The following is a 24,657-nucleotide window of genomic DNA, read 5'->3' as shown; positions in this document are numbered from 1 at the left end:
CTGACTCCAGGGCCGGTGGTGCTGTGTGACCCTGGGCAAGTCACTTAACCCCAATTGCCTCACCAAAAAAAAAAAAAGACTATACATTAGAGTATTTGCTGATCTGCATTTTCAGAGGGAGTTTCCTCATTGGGATTCCTATATTAAAATAGCTAGCATTGCAGATGGAGCTGTGAGGCTTGCAAAGGTGCTTTACTACTCTTATCTCATTTGATTCACTTAATGTTGCTAGGAGGCAGGTGCTCTTATCACGCCCCTTTTACAGATGAGGAAATTGTAGCAGATGGCAGTGAAATGTCTAGCTGGGATCTGAGATCATATCTGAACTCAGGTTTTTCTGACTCCAAGTCCAGGCCCTATCCAATGGGCCACCTAGCTAACAAAACCACAGGTCTGGTCCTTGCTACCTTTCCCTTTCCCCCTTCATCATATCTATTTTTTACCTGTCCCTGTTGTTTCCTTGAAAGGAACTATGCTCCTTGAAGTATTCCTGCTTCAAGTCCAAGTCCACTCTCCATCCAGCCACTAGCTGATTTTCCTAAAGCTCAGGTCTGATCACATCACTTCCCTACTCAGTAAACTCCAGTGGCTCCCAATCACCTCCAGGATCAAATACAAAATGCTCTATTTGGCATTCAAAGCCCTTCCTAACCTAGCCCCCTCCAACCCCCCCCCCCCAGGTTTCTTCCTGCCCACCACATATTCCACTCAACTCCAGGCCTTCTCTCTGGCTATCCCCATGCCTGGAATGATCTCTCTCCTCCACTCCTACTACAGATCTCCTTGGCTTCCTTTAAGTCCCCGAAAATGCCACCTTCTACAGGAAGCCTTCCCCAGTCCCTCTTAATTCTAGTGCCTTCCTCCAGTTAATTATCTCCTCTTCATCCTGTATATAGTTTGCTTTATATATATGTTTGTATGTGGTTTTCCTCATTAGAGTGTAAGCTTTTTGAGAGGCAGGGACCATCCTTTGCCTCTTTTTGTATTCACCGTACTTAGCAAAGTGCCTGGCACATAGTAGGTGCTTAATAAATGTTGATTGTTTCTTTTTTCTCTTTGTATTCCCAGAACTAAACACAGTTGCCTTCATACAGTAGTTATTCAGTCTGTCCAACTCTTAGTGAGGCCATTTGGGGTTTTCTTGGCAAATATCCTGGATTGCTTTGCCATTTCCTTCTCCAGCTCATTTTACAGATGAGAAAACTAAAGCAAACAGGGTGAAGTGACTTGCCCAGGGTCACACAGCTAGCAAGTGTCTGAAGCCAGACTTGAACTCAGGAAGACGAGTCTTCCTGATTCCTGGCCTAGACCTCTATCCAGTGTACCACTCACTTAGCTGCCTGGCACGTAAAATATTGACTGTTTGAAGGCCGGGCTGGTTCCTTTCCTTAAACTTTGTATCCCTAGCACCAAATACAATGCCTAGCACATAGTAGGCTTCATAAATGTTGACTGATTGATTGATGATTGATTGATTGATTGATTGAAGGGAGGGACTATCTCTTATTTTGTCTGTAACCTCCCAGCCAAGCCCAGTGTCCGGAGCTCCCTAAAAGCGCGCTTGTTGATAAATCGGGAGACATGTAGCGTGTTTGGAGGCGCTGGAAGAGAAAACCCTTGGGGCGTGTGACGGGCAGTCCAGAGAAAAGGCTCCAAGTGGTTAGAGCAGGGTCGGCTTCGTTCCGCTAGGCCTCCGGGGCAGAACGAGGCACAGCCGGAGCATGTGGGGTACATCGAGACAGGCTTCACTCCATTCAGTGGCGTGTGTATCTCACCTGAGCGTAGGGAGGTTGGGGGCGGGGAGCAAGATCCCGCCCCGCCGCGGCGCCCCACCCCCGTCCACCAGGGGGCACTCGGGCAGAGCGTCCCTCTAGGCCCCGCCCCGTGACGTCACGAGCCGGCCCGGAAGCCGAGCTCACGTGGGCCCCAGCGGCCCCCGATCCCCGAGCCTCAACCCGGAATCGAGGCTATGGCCCGCTCCCGGCGCACCGGCGCGCACCGCGCGCACTCCCTGGCCCGCCAGCTGAAGGCCAAGCGGCGGCGGCCGGACCTGGACGAGATCCATCGGGACCTGCGGCCCGACAGCGCCGCTCGCCGGCCCCAGCCCGAGGACGAGCAGGACCCCGACCTCCCCGGAGGTGGCCATCACCGCTGCTTGGCCTGCGCGTGAGCTCCGGGAGGGGCGGGGCGGAGGTGGGGCATCCGGGGGCCGGGCTGGGGAGTGGGGGCGGGGCATAGGTGGAGGAGGCTGGCGGAGAGCCTGGGAAGTGGGGACCAGGGCCGTGGAGGCTCACGGAGAGGGCGGGGAAGAGGGGACCAGGGGGGAGGAGGTTCACGGCGGGGGGGGGGGATGGGGGAGAGAGCTGGGAAGTGGGAACCCAGGGGTGGAGGCCTATGGGGGGCAGGGGAAGTGGAAACTTGGGAGAATGGAGGCTTTGGGGGGTTTGGAGGTGGGGAGCTAGGGGGTGAAGGCTTACAGGGGCATAGGGACCTGGGCACTAAAAGGGTTAGGTGCGGATGGTTACTGGGGACCTGGAGGATGGAGGCTTCGGAAGGTGGAGCTGTGCAATTGGGAAGCACCTGGGGATGGAGGCTGGGCAGGGGATGGCCTGGGGCCCAGGTCAGGAAGGAGAGGAAGCTGGGCGGTGACTTGTCTGGATGCCTCATTTCCTAGCCCGTGTGTGTGTGTGTGTGTGTGGGGGGGGGGGGGGGGGGTGGGGAGGGAGGGTGGGTGAGTGTGTGTGGGTGTGTGTGGGTGGGTGTGTGTGGGTGTGTGGGTGTGGGTGGGTGGGTGTGTGTGGGTGTGTGGGTGTGGGTGTGTGTGGAGGGCGGTGAAGAGGGAGGAAGAGGACCCTCTACCCACACCTCACCTCTTCCCCTCTCCAGGAGATACTTCATCGATCCTACCAGCCTCAAGAATCATTTGAAGTCCAAAGATCACAAGAAAAGGTGGGAGGTTGGGGGCGGCCCCCTCTAGCTATTGTAGACCCACCTTATCTTCCCTTCTCCTGGCCCTCCATTTCTTCTCACCTTCACCTCTTCCCCTCCCTCACAGCATCTCTTTTTCTCTCTAGCCTCTAACTTCTTTCCTTAGGTCCCCTCTCTGATCTTCTCCTTCCCCATTTCTTCCCAGCCTTGCCCCTTGCCCCTTCTTTAACCCTGGCCCCCTTCCCCCCACAGGCTGAAGCAGCTGACAGTAGAACCCTACACTCAGGAAGAAGCTGAGCGGGCAGCAGGCATGGGCTCTTACGTGCCCCCCAAGTTGTTGGCAGTGCCCACAGATGTATCCACTGAGACATCTGCCATGGAGGTGGCCGGCTGAGGCTGCCCAAAGACGGAGGAAGCCTACATTGGACAGTGATGCTGGCCAGGCTGGGCTGGCTGGACTGTATCTCTCCCCCAACAGCCAGAGCAGAATCTTCTTAGTCTTTCCCAATAAAGGAGCTGAGCTGCTAGGTCTCCATCGTGTTTCTGATGTCCTCCGCATCCACATTCCCCCAGGAGCTCCCATATCCCTAGTGCGCAAGACTGCTGTGCTTACCCATGGGCTGTGCCATGGGACTCTTGGCCGCATGCTGGACCTTCAGGTCAAGGGAATGAGACCCCCCTCCCTCCCTGTTACTGTGCTTTGGACGCATGTCACCAGATGGAGCCTGAGTCGTGGCATGTCTTCTGTGTTTGCACTTTGCAGTTTTCCAGGTTTATTCCAGCCAGGGCTCCCACCTCTCCACCCTAGGTAGGCATGGATGCCTCCCAAAGCCCATTCTCTTCCCCTTGGCCTCCCAGCCTGCTGGAGCCACCATGTGATGGGGTTGGGGAAGGGAGGGTGGTGGAAAGAGAGACGGGAAGAGTTCTTCCTCTGGATATTAGGTGAAATGGATGCCGTCCCCCAGGTTTCCAGGGGTCCCCTGTCCCATCATGGGGTCTTCGGGGACTTTCCTTGATCCACCAGCTGCCGTACACTGTAGAAGGAGAGACCTAGGCCGAACACAGCCAGCAGTGTGGCCAGGGCACCCACCAGTTGGTTCCGGGGCTCTGCCTCCAGCTCCCCAGCCACTTGCATCTGGGTAATGGGGTAGAAAGGGAGCAGTGTTGGGAGGGGGGAGACAGCCAGGGAGTCCATCAGGATCCTTGGGTGTTCCCTCTAGGCCTTAGGGATCCAGACCAGGGAGGTTGGGAGGGGAGGGGTGCCACAGAGAAGGGGTGGGGCTGGGGGGGGAGATGGCAGTAACCCCACCCCTTTTTCCTCGGGCTCAGGAAGGGCAGGAGGATGGCTTCCCTCCCAGGGACATTCCATCCCAATGCTCTCTCGCATCAATGCTGCAGGGCTAGCATTTGGGCCCCAGCTGCTCAGGCGGCATGCAACGTGCCTGGCCGGCTCCTAGTGCAGCGGGTTGAAGGTAGAGAAGAAGGGAGCCTGGGATGTTATGGGTTGGGGGGGGGTTACCTCTAGCATCCGAAAATAGCCGGGGGTCAGTCGTCTAAAGCGCATGATTGGCCTGGGGCAAGGGGGTGGCTTTGTCTTCTTGGTGGCCGTCTGGTGAGGACAGGAGGGGAGCGAACACAGTTGGCATTTCCAATGCCACTGAATAGGAATTGGGTCAAGGGGAGGGGGCAGGAATGCATCGGGCTGCATCTTGCTATGTCCCCACCACTCACATAACACCCCCCGCAACGTGCTCACACACAGTCTCCCCCACTTCCTTCTCCTTGTTACTGGGTGCTCAGCTCTGTATCCTGCAGCCCCCAAACCCGTCTCTGTACCCCTCACCCCCACACCAGGAAAGTTCCCTTTATCTCCCCCCATCCCAAAGGCATGGGCGCCCAGAGAGGATGCTCACCTGCGGCTGTCTGCCCACGACTCACAGGCAGCTGGGATGGCAGCGGGTCCTTTAAATCAGGTCCCCTCCCTTTGCTGGGCCAGCCCGGGCGGCAGCTGTCAAGAGATATCAGCATCAGGAGGGAGTCTGGCCTTTGTGCCCACCCCACTTCCTGCCATGGAGGCGGGTGCCCGGATATGAGGAGGAAGGAGGCCTCGCACCAGCAGGGTGCACCTCATCCAGGCTACTGGTGACAGAGGTCCCCAGATCCTTCCTGGACAAGTGCTCTGGGCCCTCTTTGGGTGGGGCAGCGGGACTTCCAAGCTCCCAAGAGGCAGCGAGCAGTAGAAGGAAGCACAGGATTTGGAATCAGAGGGCCCAGATTCAAATCCTACCTGTGCATGATGTAGACCCTCTCTACTACATAGCTTGTATTTCTCCATCCCCTCACCTCCATGAGAAGGCCGTCCCCAATCAGTGCCTCCACTTCCTCTTCTAAACCTTCTGCAGTCTGCCTTCTGGCCTCACCTTCATTCAACGGAAGCTGCTTGCTCCATCGTTAGCAGTAATCTTGCCACATCCAAGGGCCTTTTCTCACTCCCTGTCCACCTTAACTCTACTGCTGCCTTTGATACTGGTGATCACCTCCTCATGGATGCTGGCTCCTCTGGGCTTCCATGACGCTGTTGTGTCCTGGTTCTTCTACATAGCCAACGGCTCCTCAGTCTCCTTTGCTGGTTCCTCCTTCCCTTCGTGCCCTCTAACTGTGGCTGGCCACGAGGTTTTGTCCCTAGTCCTCTTTTCACTCTAAGCTCTCTCTTGGTGACCTCCTTCCTTCCGTCTGATGGAGCTGATTCCCAGATTTATGCACAGCTCTGATCTCTGATGAGCCGCATTCAAACTCCACGTGTCCAGAAGGACTCATTGTCTTCCCCATGAGCCTTCCCCCCTTCTAAATTTCCCTTTTGATATTGTGGGCAGCACCATCCTCCCTGTCACTGAGGCCAGAAATCTCCATTGTATTCTCTGCTTCTCACTCTATGTACCATTTAGTTACCAAATCTTGTTTCTGCCTTCACTCCATCTCTTGAATATGTCTTCTTTCCACTCAAATGGCCACAACCCTAGCCTGAGTCCAGGCCCTCAGCACCTCTCGCCCAGACTCCCGAAATAGCCTTCAGATTGGTCATTCTCTTTTCATTTCCTAACATTTTTCTTCTTTTTTTTAATTTTTGGTGAGGCAATTGGGGTTAAGTGACTTGCCCAGGGTCACACAGCTAGTGTCAAGTGTCTGAGGCCAGATTTGAACTCAGGTCCTCCTGACTCCAGGGCTGGTGCTCTATCCACTTCGCCACCTAGCTGCCCCCCAACATTTTTCTAAAGCAAAGGTCTGGCCGTGTTACAACCCCACGGAACAATGAGCTCCTGTGCCTCCCTGCTAATACCCTATAACCTGGCCCATTTCTACCTTTCCAGCTTCCTCACACCTTACTCTTTCTCCCTCTTCCCCCGCTACAGACCAGGGGCCTGTTGTTAGCTCTTGAACACTACTCCATCTCCCACTCCTTGGCCTTTGCATTGGCTTTGCTGCCCCCTCCCCCCAACCTGATATGTTCCGACCCCTCAACTCAACTTCTTACTCTCTCTGTCTTCCATCAAGAGTAGGTCCAAATCTCACCTTCTCTCAGATCCCTTTCCTGGTTCCCCTGGCTGCTAATGCTCTATCTTTCAGATTACATTCCATCTATTCTATATGTAACTTTCATGCTGTCTGCCTCATTAGAGTGTACACTACTTAAGAATTTGCATTGTGAGGTTAGTTTATTTGTTATTTTTATTTTTAACCTTGGTAACTCCAGCATTCCTGGCACTTAGTAAATGCTGATTTTCAGATTTGTTTAATTTGGTTTAGGGTTAAATTGTTTAATTCAGATTTAATTCAACTTCATTTTACAGAAAAGGAAATAAACCCAGAGAAGGGGAGTTAGTTACCCAGGACCACCTGAGGAATTGAACTTGGGTCCTCAGACTCCACATCGAGGTCTTTGCTTATATCACAGCTCCTCTCCCTTAATAATGTTGAATTCCTTCCTGACTAGGTTAGTGACTACAGAGCAGCCCTAGCTTTGGAGAGCAGAGAAAACTCCCTTTCCTGTCCAGGGTGAGGCTATAGTCCCATTTCTGTTGTGCTTTTAGGGTTAGGAACCCTCCTCTAACACTCATCCCATGCTGTAGTAACTACAGAAACATACCCATTCTGTGAAGGAGGAAACGGGACCCCCCCCAAAGTGACATCATTTGCCAGGGGGCAGAGGCAGGATTATATATGACCCAGGTCTTCTGCCTGCATGCCTGACATTCACCTGGATTGTTCAGTAATCCAAAAGCCTTTTTTTGTCTGTCCATGTCTCCCCGCGGCCCCCACTACCATGGGAGGGAACAGCAGGCACTCTTGAAAAGTTGGCAGAGTGGATAAAGCACTAGCCCTGGATTCAGGAGGACCTGAGTTCAAATGCAGCCTCATACACTTAATACTAGCTGTGTGACCCTGGGCAAGTCATTTAACCCTCATTGCCACCCCCACCCCACCCCCCCACCAAAAAAAACAAGTTGGCTCTTTTAAGGGTCAACTCAAGTGCCTGCTCCTTGAAAAGACAGTTTTTAGTCTCCTCCCCCCATTTTGTATATGAAATTCAGATACCTGGAAGGACTCTCAGAAGCCATGTAACCCCCCCCCCCATTTTCTAGATGAAGCCCAGAGAGTGCACACAGGTGGACAGAATCAAGGATGGTTTGGACCCAGAAGCTTAAGGCTCCTTCCACTGTAGCAAGATCTGGGATTTACTTCTCCTGGGCTGTGTTGATGGCACATCCACCATAACCAGGGAATCAGCCTTTTTGTGAGTCATGGACCTTTGACATCCTGGAGAACCAGATTGTGTTTAATAGCATAAACCCGTTGTCTAGAACCACATTTCACAAAATGCATCTATTTTAAATTTCACTGAACCCCTGCCTTGGGGGACTTTTTTTGTCATGGATTCTGTGGCTCAGGGACCATTTTTGTTTCCAATAAGGCCCGTGATTTCCTTGGGGGGGGGGCTGAGAACCACCTCCCCTTGGTGGGGGGAGCTTCTTCCACTTATGCAGAGCCCCCCATTCTTTGCATTTTTACAGGTCTTAGGTGCCTGCTGGTCCTGAGTGCTCCTGACTTCATGGTGTCACACAGCCTGTCTGTGTCAGAGGTGATGCTTAAATACAGGCTTTCGTGATCCTGAAGTCAGCTCTTCAGTCACCACCTCCTCTGGCCTGCCACATAGCAGGCATTCAAGAGATGCTTGTGGCTTGATTAACTGAGTTCCTGATCCTGACTGACCTTAGGGGGTGGGGGCGGGCGGGTTTGGGGGAGGGGGAGGCTGGGACCCCTCTCTCAGCCCTGTGACACTCACACCCTCTGGATTTGGTCCGGTCAGGGCTCGGTGTGGGGTGGCGTCTTAAGGAAATGTGTGGGCACCCCATGGGCAGCCCCAGGGAGTGGTCAGCGCCTGGCTGTTACTGACACCCCTCGGTTACTTAGCTGGCCATAAGCCCCAGGGCCAAACCCTTCCTCTTGGAAGACCCTCGGTTTCCTCCCTCTTAGGGTTAGATCATGTGACGGCTGTAAAGGGTTTTGTAACCAGAAGACGCTCTCCTAGTGGGTCAGTGACCCCGACTCTGCCCCCACCCCCACTCTGCCCAGGAGCAGCAGCCCACGAAGCGAAGCGGGCACAAGTGCAGCCGGAGGGGTCGGGAGTCCAAAGGCTCAGCAAGCCCCGGGGTTGTCGGAGCGCTCCTAGAGTTTCGCCCCAACCGCGTCCGGCCCCCGAGGCTAGAGTTGGGAGTGGGGTGGGGCCGAGGAGGGGACGGGTCGTCGGGCTGACGGGCAAAGCGGCCCGGCCAATAGGTGCGCCGAGATGTTCACCTGGCCCGGGCCACGTGGGCGCAGGTATGTGGCCGGCTCCGCCCCCGGCCCAGCCCCGCCCGCCCCGAGCCCAAGGGAGGACTCTGGGTTTCGGGGGCGGAAATTTTCCGGGCGGGACGGTCCGGAGTTCGCAATGGAACCGGTGGCATCCTGGGGTCCTGGGTCGGTGGTGGCCTGGCTGAGAGGTGGGTAGGGGGTGTCTTGGGCTGGGAGGTGGGGTCTACATCGTCCAGGGTCTTGGGGGCCTAGGGGAAGGGAGGAGGGACTCTGCCCTAGTCGTGATCTAGGAATCGGGGAGTGGGGGGGGTGGGGCTCTTGGTCTACACTGGCCTGAGCATGGAAGAGTTATTTATACTGACACTGCGGGAGAGTGCCTTGTCTACACTGCCCTCCCAAAACTGGGAAGCCTTGAAGTTGTGAATTCCGGCACCCTGAGCTCCAAGCTTCCTTGGGAAGAAGGGTCCGTAGGGGGAGTGAGATAAAAGGGGAAGAGCATCCTCCACCCTGTTTGGAGGCCGGGGATGGACGCTATGACCCCTTCTTGGGGTCCTTCCAGTTTCAGAATTACTGGCCCATCCCACCCCACACTCCTTCCCTTCTTAAAGAGACAGCAAGATATTCTTCTAAAATAATTCGTTTCTAGAGCGATATAAGGTTTGCGAAGCACTTCCCTCACAACCACCCTGTGGGGTGGACAGTGTAGGTATTTTTGTGCGCTCCTTTGCAGATGAAGTTAGCACCACATTTTCATCTCTGTCTCATTTCCTTCAAAGCTTAGTGCCGTGTCCCCCTCCTATGGGAGGTCTTTCCTGATCCCCTACAACTGTTAATATCTCTGCCTGAAATGTACCTTGTCCGTATTCTGTCCATATTTATTTACATAAATTTACATATTATATTTACATGTGTTCTTATGGTCTGCCTCGGGAATGTCCGCTCCTAGTGGGAAACCAGTAGGTGCTTAATCAGTGCTGTTGACATTTTGACTAATTAAGTGACACCCCCAGGTTAAGACTTCCCAGACTCCCAACCGTCTTACACTCTCCTTGCTCCCCACACTGGGAGGGGAGGGGGGGAGGGAAGGTTCAGAACCTCAGGGACTGAGGGCTTGGGGAAGGAAACTGAGCTATAATCCTAGTCTATATAACATATAGATATAATCATATCTCCATCTGCAAAAGGCCACTGGGATCTGGAGGAAGCTATTATTAGACCCATTTCTCAGTTGGAGAGACTTGAGAAGGTAGGAAGTGACTAGCTTACATAGAGCCCGTGGGAGAAGGACCAGGCAATTTGCCCATCATCTTTGACACCACTATTAGGCCCAAGTTCAAATCTAGCCTCAGATACTAGCTGCAGGTCCTTTACCAAGTCTGCCTCAGTTTCCTCAACTGTAAAATGACAATAAATACTATTACCTACTTCCCAAGGTTGTTGTAAGGATAAAAATGAGATAATATTTGGAACATGCTTTGTAAACTTTAATGCACTATATAAATGCTACTAGTTCTTAGTGGCTGCTATTATTAGGGTTAGAGAAAAAGCTTCTAGAGAAGCATAACTTTTTTTTTTGTCGTGGACAAAAGCCAGACTATACCCCCTTCTCAGCGTCTTGGTTTTAAGTGCATAAAATAAAATACCTGTGTATTACAAGGGAAACAAATTATGTTGAAATAGAACTATAAAGATATATTTTTTAAAAAATGAACAATCTTACAAAAATGAATGTTGAAAACTATCTTTACATGTAATTGGAAAACAATAAAATACTATTTTAAAAAATGAAGCAGTTTATGGAGCCCAGATTAAAACACCCCACCCCCACCCCCACCCCGGTCCTAGGAGGGAGGAAATCCTGCCCTCAGAGAGTACTGGTCTCTGAAAGGGAAGGTATATTCAGGACAAAGATCAACAAATTTAATTCTCCCAATTGTAGAAAGTTCTAGAAACCAGAACTGGGAAGAATGGGGAGGGAGTAGAAAGCTGAAACCAGGTAGAGTGAATCAGGAAAGGCTTCCTGGAGGAGGAGAAGCAGGAACAGGTTTTGGGAAGGGCCACAGAAACCGCCTTTGTATGGGCTTAATGGTCACAGAGTCATAAATTTGGATCTAGGAAGGAAATTACAGGCCACCCAGACCAATCCTGTCATTTTATAGACAGAGAGGGAAGGACTGATTTGCCTAAGGTCACACAGGGACACGAGTCATTGCTCTTTCCATTAATTGGTGTGGTTTCAACCAGCAAGACACAGGTACCATCTTGGAAAGGCCAAATGGGTGAGTGGGAAGGGAGCCCTCCAAAGACAAGTGGGGGAAACGGAGAAGCAGGTGGAGATAGGGCCTTAATTGAGGAGATGAATCTAAGAGAAACATAGAATTTTTTTTTAAGTGCTAGAAAGGAATTTAGAAATTGTGGGAAGAACGCTACCTTAAAAGACAGGATCAGGATTTAAGCCCCCAACAGTGATGCTTCCTATCTTAAAGGCAGCTAGCTGGTGGTTCAATGGATAGAATGCTAGGGCTGGAGTCAGGAAGACCTTAGACATTTTCCTAGCTGAATGACCCAGAACAAGTCATTTTGCCTCAGTTTCCTTAACTGTAAAATGGGCATAGCACCTGCCTTGTAGGGTTGCCTGGCATATGGTAGGTATTACAGAAATGCTTCTCCCTTCCATTTACTTTCTGTGAAGTTAATCACTTAACTTCCCTGGGCCTCAGTTTACACATCTGCAAAATGAGAAGGTTGGACTAGGTGACCTGTTGGTTCATGTGAACCATCTAATTCACAGATAATTCACTTGGGATCTATGAATTTGTGTGTGTGTGTGTTTCAAACATTTTGATAGCTATATTTCACTACAACTAGTTTCCTTTATATGCCCATGTATTTATTTTATGTTTTTTTTAAAACAACATTGTTCTGAGAAGGGGTTCATAGGTTTCACCAGTATGCCTAACAAGTCTATGACCTCCCTCAAAAGGTTAAAAATCCCTGATCTAGGGGCAGCTAGGTGGCGCAGTGGATAGAGCACCAGCTCTGGAGTCAAGAGGACTTGAGTTCAAATCCAGCCTCAGACACTTAACATTTACTAGCTGTGTGACCCTGGGCAAGTCACTTAACCCCAATTGCCTCACCAAAAAAAAAAATCCCTGATCTAATCTGACCTTTGCATTTACAGAGAAGGAAATTGAGATCCAGAGAGGGGGGACAACTTACACAAGGTCACTCAGCATGCTGTGTGAAGAACTCAAGAGCCCTGATCCCCCAGCCCCACCAAGCGGGAGATATGGAGTATAGTCCCATGTTATCCCTCCCCTGGGGCTCTGCAGAAAAACAGCATGTGACCTAAATGGGGGAGATGGTAACCGAACCCCACAGCCCTCTCCAGAAGGGTCTTATTATTCTACAGTTTGCTTCAAGGGTGAGGGTCGTCTCTGATATAATTGTTATCATTCCCTCCCAAACCTCTGGGGTTTCTGGATTTCCCCAGAAGTCTTGGTCTAAGCTTCAACAATAAAAACAAAAATCCCTTCTTCCAGCGTTTGTGTTGGTAAATGTTTAACAACTGGCTGTCCAAAAAAGCAAGTACTCAGGACATTCCTTAAAGTATAACATTTTAATAATATCATTATATAATATTTTAATTATTAATATTTTATTGTCTAGACAATAAAAACAATCAAATAGAATAATCAAATAATATGTAATAAAGTTTAACATAGATAATGATAGACCAGTAAATCAAACCCTGATTTGTAGCTTTTGCTGAGGTCACAACAAACTTGGGTACTATTATCATCCCTGTTTTACATATGAGGAAACTGAGGCAGAGAAGCTAAGTGATTTGTCTAGGGTCAACCAGCTAGTAAGCATCTGCCTTGGGATCTGAACTCCAGCATTTCTGACTTGCAAATCTAACACTGTCCACTGCCCGTTGAGATGCCTTTTTGTCCATATCTACACCATGAAAGTTGGGGTTACCCAGGGGCCCTGCAGGCCAGTGAAGGGCTGATGAAAGAGACTGGGGACCAGATCTGGAAGCATGAGGAAACATATGTAGAGGGGGGCGGTCTGGGGCTCAGCTGTGAGAGCCAATGATGGTAGCCCCCCTCTCTGGGCTGTACCAAGAAGAAGAAGTGAGGAGGGGGTTGTCCTGTAACCTCATGCTGTCCTGGATCTCTCCTCCAGGACTGGATGACCTGGTACAAGAGTACCCCTTTGAGGAGTGGACCCTGGTGGGGAATGATCTGCTTCATCTCTGTCCTCGGAGCCTGGAGGCCCTCGGGGTCTGGCACGTTGGCCACCAGGAGCTCATCCTAGATGGGGTGGAACAACTCCGGACTCTGGTGAGTAGGCACCAGGGACACTGGGCTCTCATCTCCTGGAGGGCCCTTCACCGGGATCACTACCTGGGGTGGGTAGGCTTATAGAGGACAGGTGATGTACCTAAGGTTCTACAGAGAAGGTATGGCTGGATCAAGCCTAGAGACCGGGTCTTCTGATGGGCATTGGTCCCAGGTTCTTGTCCTTTCTACAGTCTCATTTGCTGGGGCTGAGACATGGGTTCATAGGACCTAGAGTTGGAAGGGACCTTGGAAGTAGTCATCAAGGCCAGTCCTCTCATTTTACAGGTGAGGAAACTGAGGCCCAGGGAACTTACGGGGCTTACCCAAAGTTTGTGGTTCAGTTGTGTTAGATTCTTTGTGACCCCTGTGGACCTCACCATCCGTGGGGTTTTCTTGGCAAAGATACTGGAGTGGTTTGCCATTTCTTTCTCCCATGGGTTAAGGCAAACAGAGGTCAAGTGACTTGCCCAAGCTGACACAGCTAGCAAGCATCTGAGATCAGATTGAACTCAGGCCTTTCTGACTGCAGGTCCAGCATTCTATTCACTGAGCCACCTACCTGCCCAAAGTTACACAGGTGGCAAAGAACAGAGTTGGGGTTTAAACCCAAGACCTCTCCCTCCTAATCCCTTCTTCCCATTGGGAGGGCTTGGAAGAGGGGAGTGTGGGAGATGGTCATGGGGTGGTGAGTGACCCCTTTTGTTCCTTTCACTGGCTACAGAGCTCTGGGCTAGAGACAGAAAATCTCCGGAAGCTAACAGAGCAGCTGCAGACCCTAACCCACAAGTTCTGCAGTCTTGTCCCCAGCTGCCTCGGGCCCAGTGGGGAGCCTGCCCCAGACCTACTTACTGGAGCCATTGAGCTGGTCAGAGCAGCGTGGGCCCTTCTCTGCTGGCTCAACAGGTAATGTGGCTAATGAATTGTTCTGAAAATTCTCAATAATAACCCCTCGTGTTTGCTTAACTCTTGGACTATATGCAAAGGGCCTCTTACCAGTTCCACATCCTGGGCAATCCTCAGAAGGGTTAGATGAAATAGGGGTCATTGGCCCCATTGTGCAGCTGAGAAAACTGAGGCTTCTGGAAGTTAAATGGCTTACCCAAGGTTATCCAATGAACTGACAGCAGAACCATGCCTTGAAACGTCACCCTCTTGATTTCTAGTCCTTTGTTCTTTCTATTCTATCACCCCTGCCCCTACCCGCTGGGCACCTGGGGTGGAGACACTCCTGGGGAGAGAAGGAAGACGAGGGGTTCAAGCTGTGAGATCAAGTTTGACTTGGGCAGACCTTGGACCTCCCTGATGCCCAGAATTTCAGCCTTTGCCGAGGAGGCATGTAAAGGCCTTTGCCCCAGGATAACTCTGACCCGAAACCTTCCCTGTCTCCCAGGTACCTTTTTTCTCAAATCAATGACTTCTCCGCCTGCCAGGAGATCGGGGATTTGTGCAGGGAGCTGGCCCAGGCCCTGCAGGAGGTGAGTGACCCTTCACTCCCACCCCAAGGCTGAGCCTAGAGGTGGTACTGGGCTCAGCCCAGGGGGTGGGGCGGGAGCAATCGGATCCCAGCAGATGCTTTTTATAACCCGTGAATCAGCCAGGGATGGGGTGTGGGGGCCCGCCGGCCAGCAGAGGGGTGACCAGCCACTTCAGGAAGGCCGGAGGCTTCAGGTACTGCAGGGGAACAGATATAGCAGTCTAATTTGAGGAGGGATCTGGAGTTGGCATGAGAATGGGTTCCCCTGTTCTTTACCCCCCTCCCCCACCAAGCCCTCCTTCCGGGGACTCGGATATCCCACCTCCACCTCGTCCTTTCTTGCCCTTGACTTTCATATATCTGGGCCAGGGGCAGGGTTGGGATTGGAGCTTGGGTGGAGGGAGGAGGGAGCTGTGGCTGTGGCCCTAATAGCCCCCTCTGTGGGACATGGGGGACAGAGCCGCCAGAGAGAGGCCCCAGTGGTTTTATTTGGCAGGTGAGGGGCAGTTCCAGGAATAGCTGGAATGAGCTGAGGCAGGAAGAAGAGTATGGGGACCTGGGACCCAGGCTGAGAAGGTCACACAGTGGGGGAGGCCTGGCTCTGGGGGGTTGGGTTTGGGGATAGGAAGCTGAGTACGGCCCTGGGAGGGAGGGGGGGAGGGAGGGAGAGACAGAGAAAGACGGGGTCACAGAGAGACGGTGGAGGGGGGAAGCAGAGGAGAGAGAGGAGGGGGGGAGGAGAGGAGATGGAGGGAGAGGGGGTGACAGAGACAGCCAGAGGGGGGAGGGGAGGAGAGGAGGTAGGGAGGAGGAGGAGAGAGAGAGAGGAGGTGGGGAGGAAAGGAGAGAGGAGAGGAAAGGAGGGAGAGGGGGGATGGGGAGGGGAGGAGAGAGGAGAGGAGAGGAGGGAGTGGAAGAGAGGAGAGGGAGAAGGGGCAGGTGTGGCTCACTGAGGTTGGGACAACTGTGCCTTCAGAAAGACATGTCTACCTAGGGTGGAGTGTGGGTCCCCTGGAGAGAGCAGGGACTGCAGGCATGTCTGCATGCCTGCAAACATGATGTAGGGACCCGAGGTCAAGGTAAGAAGAAAGACCAGATGGGGGCTGGAGAACAGGCTACTGATTGATCCTTGGTGTCTACTTGGTTTTCTGGAGTTTTTTTTGTTTTGTTTTGTTTTGTTTTGTTTTGTGTTTTTTTAGTGAGGCAATTGGGCTTAAGTGACTTGCCCAGGGTCACACAGCTAGTAAGTGTTAAGTGTCTGAGGCCGGATCTACTTGGTTTTAAGAGGGGCGGTGGTCTCACCTGTAGCCACCCTTCCAGGAGAGGCTAGTCAGGTCCCCCTGTTCAGTTTGGAAGTCCACCTGGACCTCCTGTCTCTTCTTTTAGGATTATCCAGTGGCAAAAAAGGAGGCCCAGATTCTGAGACTTGTGAGTATTGTGGGGGTAGGAGGGGTGGTGCAGGGAGGAGATGGGAAGCCTGCAGGGTCTGCCTACCCTTTCCCCCTCTCCACATCTGCCTTGCCCCTTGCAACCCAGGGTGACAGCATTTTGAGCATCTGCGATGCCATTCTGAGCTTCAGCCCTGCTGATTTGCTGGATCAGCTGGCGGTGCTGGAGCTGGTGGAGCTGAGAGCCAGGCATCCGGAGGAACCCCTGGTGAGCCTTCCCTAGACCCTTCTCCAAACCTTGGCCAGGGAATAGAGGCAGCACAGAGTAGTAGAGAGAGGCACAGCCCCTGGCTTTGACTTTCCCTCACAGCGTCAGTAGAATTGCATGACACAGTGGATGGAGAGCTGGATTTAAGTATGAGCTATTGAGATCCTGGATCCTGCAGTCAGAGAACTCTGCAAAGAGTTGGAAACTAGAGCATGAAGGAGCAGAGCTGGGAGGGGCCTTTGGGATCAAATATCCAGTTGTTCCTTCCCCTGAACCATTCTCCTTTTTAAGAGAACAAAACTGAACCCTAGATCAGCTAAACAATGTCCCCAAGTTTATACAGCCAATTAATGAAAGAGCTGCGACTAGACTTCAGGTTCTCTGACTCCTGGTCCAAAACTCTGACATCCTGTGTTCTAAGGCCCACCTAGCTCTGACATCCTGTGTTCTAAGGCCCACCTAGCTCTGACATCCTGTGTTCTAAGGCCCCTCCCAGCTCTGACATCCTGGGTTCTAGCCCCCTCACCCCCCCTTGCCCCATGAGCTCCTTGGGAGCACATCCTTGCCTTACTTTGCATTCCTTGCATTGAGCACAGTGCCTGACTCATTCAGGGTAAGCCCTGATGACTGAAGGCACCTTGGTGCGGCTCACTTCCCCATCCTCACTGGGCTTGGTGTATGTGTCTGGGTGTGTCTTCTGTGTATTCAGGGCCTGGAAATCTTAAGCACCAGCAGCCGCCACCACTTTGTGTCTGGGACAGCCCCAGAGGTAAGAGGCCCTGCTCCTGCCCCAGCTTTGCCCCATCCTTCCACCCTGGGGAGGATCGTCTGCAAGTCCCTCCTGCTCTCCGGAGCTCTTCAGCTGCTCGGGCTGATCGAGGCTCCAAGGCGGGTGGGGGGAGAGCTCAGTCGCCCCCCTTGTCTCTCCCTTTTCCCTGCACAGTCTCCTGCTGACGGCTGTTCCCGGATCTTGCTTGGGGACGAGATCGTCCAGGTCAACGGGCAGGTGGTGGTGAGTCCTCCGGGCAGGGAAGGAGTGATGGCATCTCTAGACACCTGGGAGAGAAGAGGGCCTAGGTCTGGAAATGAAGCTCCCACCCCTGGGGGGCTCACTCCCTGCCCCTTTGATGTCCTCTGCTGGGGGGGGGGCGAGACCACAGGAGCATCCCTAGGGGATGCTCCCACATTGTCCAGGAGCCTAGGCTTAGACATGGGTGGGGAGAATTGGGGAATAGTTAATGAGTTGGGTGGGGTTAGCGAGAAGACTTCCTGGATGAGAAAGCAGGCTATGGTACTCAAACTGGGGAAGGGGATGGTGGCAGGGGGAGCAGGTTTGTCCAGCTGGAGCAGAGCCTCTCCCCCATATAGCGGGGAACTGTGGCGGGAGTGGAGGTGGGGGCGATTCATTGGCAGCCCCCACCCTCAGTCCCTACTGAGACCAGGTGCTTCTGATTAAGTCTCTGCCCTCCCTGTCTTGGTCCTTGAGGTGGGCTGGCCGCGGGCGAGCCTGGACAGGCAGCTGCTCCAGGACCCAGCCCTACTCAGACTGGTGCTGAAGACTGTTCCTGTGCCCACGACTGACCCTCAGGTGGGTTCCTGGCCCCTTCCCCATCCCTGCTGTCCACCCTCTTGTTCTTCACTCATGATTTCCCCTTCCTTATTCCTTAGAGCCCCTCAGACATTTCCTCCTCAAGGAACCAATCACCAGGCTTGGCGTCCGCATCTCCCAGGTAATGGACTACCAGCAGAGCCCGTTGTGGGTTGGAGATGGCACATGGGGAGGAGTGACCATTTTGTCCCTGCTTTCTCTGTTCCTCACAGAGCCACAGAAGACAGAGAAGCTGCCTTCGTCTTTGACCAGATCCCAGATGCAAGATCCCCCAGCTCCCCTGAGGCAGGTAGGAAGGCAGAAGCAGTGTGGGGTCAGGGAAAGAGCACTGGATTGGGAATTCTAGACTCGGGTTCTAGGCCCAGCTCTGCTATGGCCAGCTGTATGAACCTGGACAAGTCCTTCCCTTCTTGGAGCCTCAGTAGGAGAAAAATGAAGGTCCAGTTTATTCCTCTGGGGTTTGGGCTAGATAACCTATCAGCCCTGGTATTGTGTTTCAACCATCAATGTTCTAACATACCAAGTTCTGGAATTCTATGTCCTAACATTTTATGTTCTAAAGTCCCTCCTAGCTCTGACATCCTGTGTTCTAAGGGCCCTCCCAGCTCTGACATCCTGTGTTCTAAAGTTCTTCCTAGCTCTGACACCCTGTGTTCTAAGGCTCTTTCCAATTCTTCTGATTCTATTAGTAATACATTAGTATGTCCTCCTATAACAGCCCCTGGCCCCCATCCCAACACTTCCACAGAGTGAGAGAATGCCCTGGACAGCCCCATCATACAAGAAGAGCAGTGTTATCAGCATATATGTCTAAACATCTCCAGACCACAGACCCTTCCCAGGCATCCCTCCATGCCTGGTTCTCTGTGGGCCCAGAACATAGCATGCATTGAGAGGGCTGCTCTCTTCCTAGGCCCAGCCACACCTTTAGGCTTTGGCAATATCTGGGAGTCTGACAGGGTACCCAGCTCCCCTGTAGTGGCAGATCCCCAGCCGGCAGCCCAGCTAGCCACAGAGGAAACCTCAGAGAATCACGCATCCCCAGAGCCCTTGGACAAGGTAGGCTGGGAGCTGAGAAGAAGGAGCCATGGGGTCTGGTCTTAGACATGGATCCAGAAGCTGAGAATACAGTTGGAGCAGGGGCTGGAGACTGGGCAGGCAATGACAGGGTGAAGGAACCGGGCCTCTTGAGGCTGGGGAGTGCACACAGTGGCTCCTTGTGCTTGGCCCCAGAGGGCTTGGGAAATTGCAGTGGGGAAAGCTTTTAGCCCAGCATAGGGAGAAGGCAGGAGGTCTCCAGAGGTGGTCAAGGGTTCCCCATCACCAGAGGAATCAGTCGTAAGAAGGGATTTCTTTTCAGGCGTGGCTCAGGCTAGATAACCTCCAGGTCTCTTCTAGTTCTTGACATTCTTTAATCTCTGTACCCTCAGAGTCCTTCCTGCAGTCGGAGGAAATCAAAATCCAAAGGTACCGGGGCCTGCCAGACATTAGGGATTGAAGGGGTGGGGGGCAATGGGGGATGCTCCCTCCTCTAAATGGCTCCCTCTGGTGGATGTGGGGGTGTAGTACAAAGATGCGGATTTGCTTGTGTTCTTGGTTAAGTCCCCTGCCCCCTCTGATCCTTTCTCCTTTGTAAAAAAAAATGAGGGAGGTTGGACTAGATCCTAGCTTCTTTGGCAACAGTAAAAAGTTATATATATCTATTTTATATAGCTATACACCCACATAAAAATTTCTTTGCTGAAAAGGGTCTGTGAGTGGGAAAAGTTTAAGAAGCCCTGGACCAGGTGATCTCTAAGAGCTGCTGGATGGCACCATAATGCATAGGGCACCAGGCCTGGAGTCAGGAAGATCTGAGTTCAAATCTGGTCTCAGATACTTCCTAGCTGTGTGACCCTGGGCAAGTCACTTAACCTCTGCCTGCCTCAGTTTCCTTATCTGTAAAACGAGTTGGAGAAGGAAATGGCAAACCGCTCCATTATCTCTGCCAAGTAAACCCCAAATGGGGTCCTGAAAAGTTGGACGTGACCAAACAACATCCATGAAAGGACCCTTATGGCTCTTAGGCTTTATAAAGTGGATGACTCAGACCCTGGGGAAGTGGGGTTTGGGACAGAATGGAGGGAAAGCTGATGGTTTTGCTCCCCTTGTCCCACACAGGGGTGGCGACACGGCTGAGCAGGCGGCGGGTGTCGTGCCGGGAGCTAGGCCGGCCAGACTGCGATGGGTGGCTTCTGCTTCGGAAGGTGCCTGGAGGCTTCATGGGCCCCCGCTGGCGCCGGTGCTGGATGGTGCTGAAGGGCCACACCCTCTACTGGTACCGGCAGCCCCAGGTGAGGGCTGCGGGGAGGCAGCATACGAGCATCCCCCAGCCGCTGGGCCGGCCACCCCATCCACCTGGGGGGCACGCCTCTTCCTGTTCTTCCTCTTCTCCATCTGTTCTTCCATCTGCCCAGCCCCTTCCCATGCTTCTGTCTCTTCCTTGGGCTGTAGGGCCACCCTTGGCACCCATATCCCTCCCGCCCCGCCCCAAACCTAGGCATCCTCAAGGAGATATTCTTACCTCACATCCCGGAGGAGACTTTTATCTGAGCCAGCTGAGAGTCTTCTCTCCTTCCTGAATCTGTCCCCCCAGGATGAGAAGGCTGAAGGGCTCATCAATGTCTCCAACTATAGTCTGGAGAGTGGTCGGGACCAGAAGAAGAAATAGTGAGAGAGGGACACATGGGAGGCTCGGGCTAGACTGGGCGGGAGATGGAGAGGGGGTCAGATCTGGGGAAGAGGGAGGGGATTGGGGGAAATGGGTCACTCTGGGGGGTGGGAGAATTGGGTCAAATTTGGGATAGGAGGAAATTGGGGGGAATGGGGTCAGCCAAGGTGGGAGAGAGGGGGAGATGGGGTCAGACTTGGGGAGGAGATGGGAAGACAGAGTCAGGCTGGGGAGTGTTACTCTGTTATAGAGGAGAATGATAGCCTTTCAGTGGTTTCTGGGTCAGGGACTGGTCTGAGACCGACCTTGCCTTTCTCCCCTTCCCCCGACCCAGTGTGTTCCAGCTTACCCATGAGATATACAAGCCTTTCATCTTTGCTGCAGACACCCTGGCTGACTTGAGCATGTGAGGGTTGATTCTTATTCGTTTCCCTCCCATCCTCATTCCCATCTGTATCCCCATTCTCACCTCCATCCTTTTCTCATCCCTATTCTCATTCCCCTCTTTCTCCCAACCCTTCCCCTCTCTACCCCACTGAATCAGGGACACCCTCCTCCCTCTCCCCTCCCCCATCCTCTTTTGCACTGACTAGATTGAAGTCAAAGGTACATGGTCTCCCTCCATGCCCACTGCCCTCCCCTTCGCCCATGACCACTTACCCCTTCCCCTTTTTGACAGGTGGGTGAGCCACCTGGTGACCTGCATTTCCAAGTACCAGCCTCAGAGCCAAATTCCTGCACCCAGAGAGGAAGGTGAGGGTGGTCCCTGCAGCATGGGCCCTTTTCTTCCCCAGAGATTCTCCCCCACAAGCTACCAAGGTCAGGGGTGGGGTACTATTCTCCAGGGAGGAACTCACCCCCTCCTCCCAATATCTCTGTGCTCCCATATGATCTCCTAGGACATGAGAAAGGGTGGCCTAGAGTTCTCAGCCCCCTTCCCTGGCCTAGACCTCCCCGAGCCTCAAACTGTGCCTTCCTCTCCCACCCAGACTGTTACAGTGAAACAGAAGCAGAGGACCCCGATGAGGAGGCTGGGTCCCGCTCAGCCTCAGTGAGTGTCTGGGGGAGGGAGGGAAGGGATGAGGATTTGGGGGGGAGGGGTATCCTGGAAGAAGCCTGGGCTAACATTGTTCCTGTCTCTCAGCCCAGCCCAGTAGGAGCCTGGAGTTCTCCCCATGGGGATGCCTCCCCCTCAGCCACAACCCCCCAGGGCAGTCCCCGGGTGTCACATAGCCCTTCAACAGGTATTCACTGCCAATGGGGAGAAACTGGACGATGCAGAGAGGCTGGCGTCGTGTGGGTGCTGGGTGGACAAAATGGGGGAGGAGGATGTGGGGACTTTCAAGAGGGGTCAGGACATCAGAGGGTGTGGGGAATTTGGAGGGGTGGGCCATGACCCTGGGGGTCTTGTTCCTGGGTCACATATATCCCCAGCCTCGGATAGCAGCAGTGAGGGGGCGTTGGAGCACCTCGTCCGCGGCCTACAGCAGGGGGGAGTGTCCCTTCTGGGCCGTCCACAGCTCTTGACCCAAGAACAATGTCGCCGCTCTTTTCTGCGCCGGGCCCGTGACCCCCAGCTCAACGAGCGGGCCCATCACGTGCGTTGCTTGCAGAGCACACTCAAGGTTAGTCCTGGCCGTGGCCTTGGGAAGGAGGAGAGAGAATCCCTGGGCTGGGTGATGGGGGGGGGGGCTGGGGAGATGCCGTTGCTCAGCATCCGTGCCCCTTGTTCCCCTGGTCCCCAGGCGAAGCTTCAGGAGCTGCAGGTCCTGGATGAGGTGCTGAATGACCCCACGTTGACTTCTGAAAAGTTCCAGAAGTGGAAAGAGAAGAACCAGGAATTGTACTCAGACCGAGCTGGGGGCTGGGCTGGGACAGGGGCTGAAGGGGCCTCCTACCACCCAACCCCTGAAGCTGAAGATGGTGCAGCCTCTGACCCCAACCGGCACCTGCCTCCTGACCCCCAAAGCCCAAGACCACCTGACCTCTGACTCTGGGGATAAGAGGACATTGGCTTTCTAATCTCTCCTACCCAGGGAGTTCCCAACTGTTAGACAGGTAGAGTTATCTATCCACCACCTGACCTGTGAGGCCACCCCCCTGCTTTGTCCAGCACGGGCTGGTCGAGGTTCTCTCTGGGCTCTGACTAGGGCTGAGAACCCCATCACTGTGCCTCCAGCTGTCCCCTAGGCTATTGGGACAGGTGGCAAGTCTCTATTTCCTGCTTCACAGACTTCTGCTCATGCCCCTTCCCCTATTCTCCTTCCCTTGGTACCCCCAAATGGTCCAACCTGTTTTCCTGCAACTCAAAGCCCGTGACGTGCCGCCTTCCCTCTGACCAGAATCAAGGACGAGGAGAACAGAGCCTAGCATCATTTTAGATCTTATCATCAGTTACCCCAAAGACGGAAAATGAGAGAACAGATGGACAAAAATGTGCTTTTGGAAGGAGGTTCCAGAAGTGGAGCATGGTGGGGAAGCCAAGGGACCCAGTCCCCTATTCTGGTCATGTAGCCAGGTGACCAGGGAGTCTAGCACTGCTCAATCCCTACTTGTCCCCCTCCCTGCCTTGCTCTATCAGCACACGCGTACCTCATTTTACAGAATGACCGCATTTCAGCACATTAAAAGAGATTTACTCTGAAGTGTTCCTCAGACTGATGGTCTACAACCTGATGTGAGCTCGCAGGGGAAACAAGGCCCCAGTATCCCCAAATCACATAATCTTGAGTTTGGAGAAGAGACCTCAGGGGCCATAGTGTGTCCTAAAGGGGACACCATTCCTGGTGTTCAGCTTTTTATCTAAGGTTTCTAAAGTGGGGAAGCCCATCACTCTCAGAGAACAACCTAGTCCGCTTTTAGATTACTGGTTGTTGGGAAGTTTTCTTTATATGGAATCTATTCTCTCTCTTTTTTTTTTTTTTGGTGAGACAATGAGGGTTAAGTGACTTGCCCAGGGTCACACAGCTAGTAAGTGTCAAGTGTCTGAGGCCAGATTTGAACTCAGGTCCTCCTGAATCCAGGGCTGGTGCTCTATCCATTGCGCCACCTAGCTACCCCCTTACATGGACTCTAAATGGTATGGTGGTTAAAGTGCTGGACTTAGAATTAGAAAGATTTGAGTTCAAATCCTGCCTCAGACACTAGTAGTTGTGTCACCTTGGGAATGGGTTTGGAGTGGGGCAAAACATCCTGGAAAGGTTCATATTGTCTTTTGGTTCATTATGCCCCACTCCCCTTGAATTTACTCTATAACTCATGTCTTGGGTTTCCACAGATGTTGGTAAAAAGGAGGAGGGGCATGGCCTCTGATTGCTATATAAGCACTTGTGTTAACATAAGCATATCAGCCATAGGACAGCCGCCACAGAAAATGAATATGCAAAGGGACCTATACATAAATGAAATAAAAATATGAGGCATACAAAGTACTCTGAACTCCATAAAAAGATATATTGGGCACATGAAGCATTTGAAATTGTTCCCCTTGGAAAGAATGAAACTCAGGGTTGCCAGTGGGGTAATCTTCCCCACAGAGATCTTTTTGGTCCCTCCTGGACTTGTAGTATCTCCTGTAATTTCAATCCCAGAGCCCCAAAAGGCAAACACGCTCGAGTTGCTTCATGGGCATCCCCTTCACCATGAAAAATGTACTGTCTAAATGGTCTGCTATAGTAGTGGGAAGTGTTAAGTTCCAAATCTTTTGTCCCACCACATTGAGAACTTCAAGGGTTATGTATGTAATCCTTATCCCCAAGAAGCACACTGCCCAGGAACCACTGGACTTGGGGTTATTCCTGAAGCAACCCCTAAGGATAGTACTGTTCAAGAAATCTCTCTTCTCTGGCTGGAAGACTATATACTCTGACATCATGCTGCCTAGGAGGTCAAAGTACCCCTCCCTCTTCCCCTCTCAGGATGTTGGGATTCAGGAACATTGTTCATAAATGCCCTTAAACCCCATGGACTAGAACATGGCTACCTCTGGTATAGACTTATGCAGGAATCCTTGGTTCCAACACCATACCAGCCATTGCCAATTCTTGGGCTGGTTTGGAAGGTTTATTCTTAGTTCTCCAGT

The 24,657-nt window shown here is 52.7% G+C and overlaps 3 protein-coding genes across 6 annotated transcripts; 2 read left to right on the top strand and 1 right to left on the bottom strand.

Annotated features, from left to right (window-relative positions):
• The first annotated feature begins 1,908 nt into the window (after nucleotides 1-1,908).
• ZNF593 (zinc finger protein 593) lies at nucleotides 1,909-3,459 on the top strand. The gene is made up of 3 exons (XM_043990635.1): nucleotides 1,909-2,166; nucleotides 2,887-2,949; nucleotides 3,181-3,459. Exons 1-3 carry the CDS (start codon nucleotides 1,970-1,972, stop codon nucleotides 3,320-3,322), a joined length of 402 nt encoding a protein of 133 aa, XP_043846570.1. The 5' UTR covers nucleotides 1,909-1,969; the 3' UTR covers nucleotides 3,323-3,459.
• Nucleotides 3,460-3,555: 96 nt separating this feature from the next.
• Nucleotides 3,556-14,647, bottom strand: LOC122745384 (putative transmembrane protein ZNF593OS). 4 transcript variants are annotated; one of them, XM_043990637.1, is made up of 5 exons: nucleotides 14,522-14,647; nucleotides 14,227-14,355; nucleotides 4,842-4,936; nucleotides 4,448-4,537; nucleotides 3,556-4,063 (listed from the first exon to the last, which is right to left on the bottom strand). In XM_043990637.1, the coding sequence occupies exons 4-5, from the start codon at nucleotides 4,490-4,492 to the stop codon at nucleotides 3,917-3,919; spliced, it is 192 nt and encodes a 63-aa protein (XP_043846572.1). In that variant the 5' UTR covers nucleotides 4,493-4,537; nucleotides 4,842-4,936; nucleotides 14,227-14,355; nucleotides 14,522-14,647; the 3' UTR covers nucleotides 3,556-3,916. The 4 variants fall into 4 exon arrangements, with proteins under 4 accessions (XP_043846572.1, XP_043846575.1, XP_043846574.1 ...); XM_043990640.1 differs by lacking the exon at nucleotides 14,227-14,355 and having other exon boundaries at nucleotides 14,522-14,641; XM_043990639.1 differs by lacking the exons at nucleotides 14,227-14,355; nucleotides 14,522-14,647 and adding an exon at nucleotides 5,272-5,309.
• Nucleotides 14,640-23,229, top strand: CNKSR1 (connector enhancer of kinase suppressor of Ras 1). The gene is made up of 18 exons (XM_043990634.1): nucleotides 14,640-14,795; nucleotides 15,988-16,029; nucleotides 16,138-16,257; nucleotides 16,967-17,026; nucleotides 17,201-17,269; nucleotides 17,744-17,845; nucleotides 17,926-17,987; nucleotides 18,079-18,155; nucleotides 18,780-18,925; nucleotides 19,297-19,333; nucleotides 20,027-20,199; nucleotides 20,502-20,575; nucleotides 20,911-20,982; nucleotides 21,256-21,329; nucleotides 21,566-21,627; nucleotides 21,721-21,820; nucleotides 22,011-22,201; nucleotides 22,322-23,229. The coding sequence occupies exons 1-18, from the start codon at nucleotides 14,697-14,699 to the stop codon at nucleotides 22,565-22,567; spliced, it is 1,806 nt and encodes a 601-aa protein (XP_043846569.1). The 5' UTR covers nucleotides 14,640-14,696; the 3' UTR covers nucleotides 22,568-23,229.
• The last annotated feature ends 1,428 nt before the right edge of the window (nucleotides 23,230-24,657 follow it).

This window comes from Dromiciops gliroides, chromosome 3, assembly GCF_019393635.1.
Source record: "Dromiciops gliroides isolate mDroGli1 chromosome 3, mDroGli1.pri, whole genome shotgun sequence".
NCBI classification, from domain to species: domain Eukaryota; kingdom Metazoa; phylum Chordata; class Mammalia; order Microbiotheria; family Microbiotheriidae; genus Dromiciops; species Dromiciops gliroides.
The sequence above is the reverse complement of the archived record's forward strand: the minus strand, read 5'-3'. Positions and strand labels throughout refer to the sequence as shown.

What these genes read in the sequence shown, in the direction of transcription:
- LOC122745384 (XM_043990637.1), bottom strand. Translation starts at nt 4,492, where the DNA reads ATGCGCTTTAGACGACTGACCCCCGGCTATTTTCGGATGCTAGAG. An exon ending in GCTATTTTCGGATGCTAGAG is followed by an intron (nt 4,064 to 4,447) that starts GTAACCCCCCCC and finishes CCCATTACCCAG; the next exon opens with ATGCAAGTGGCTGGGGAGCT.
- CNKSR1 (XM_043990634.1), top strand. Translation starts at nt 14,697, where the DNA reads ATGCTTTTTATAACCCGTGAATCAGCCAGGGATGGGGTGTGGGGGCCC. An exon ending in TCCTGCACCCAGAGAGGAAG is followed by an intron (nt 21,330 to 21,565) that starts GTGAGGGTGGTC and finishes TCTCCCACCCAG; the next exon opens with ACTGTTACAGTGAAACAGAA. An exon ending in GCTTGCAGAGCACACTCAAG is followed by an intron (nt 22,202 to 22,321) that starts GTTAGTCCTGGC and finishes CCTGGTCCCCAG; the next exon opens with GCGAAGCTTCAGGAGCTGCA.
- ZNF593 (XM_043990635.1), top strand. Translation starts at nt 1,970, where the DNA reads ATGGCCCGCTCCCGGCGCACCGGCGCGCACCGCGCGCACTCCCTGGCC. An exon ending in CACCGCTGCTTGGCCTGCGC is followed by an intron (nt 2,167 to 2,886) that starts GTGAGCTCCGGG and finishes TCCCCTCTCCAG; the next exon opens with GAGATACTTCATCGATCCTA. An exon ending in TCCAAAGATCACAAGAAAAG is followed by an intron (nt 2,950 to 3,180) that starts GTGGGAGGTTGG and finishes TTCCCCCCACAG; the next exon opens with GCTGAAGCAGCTGACAGTAG.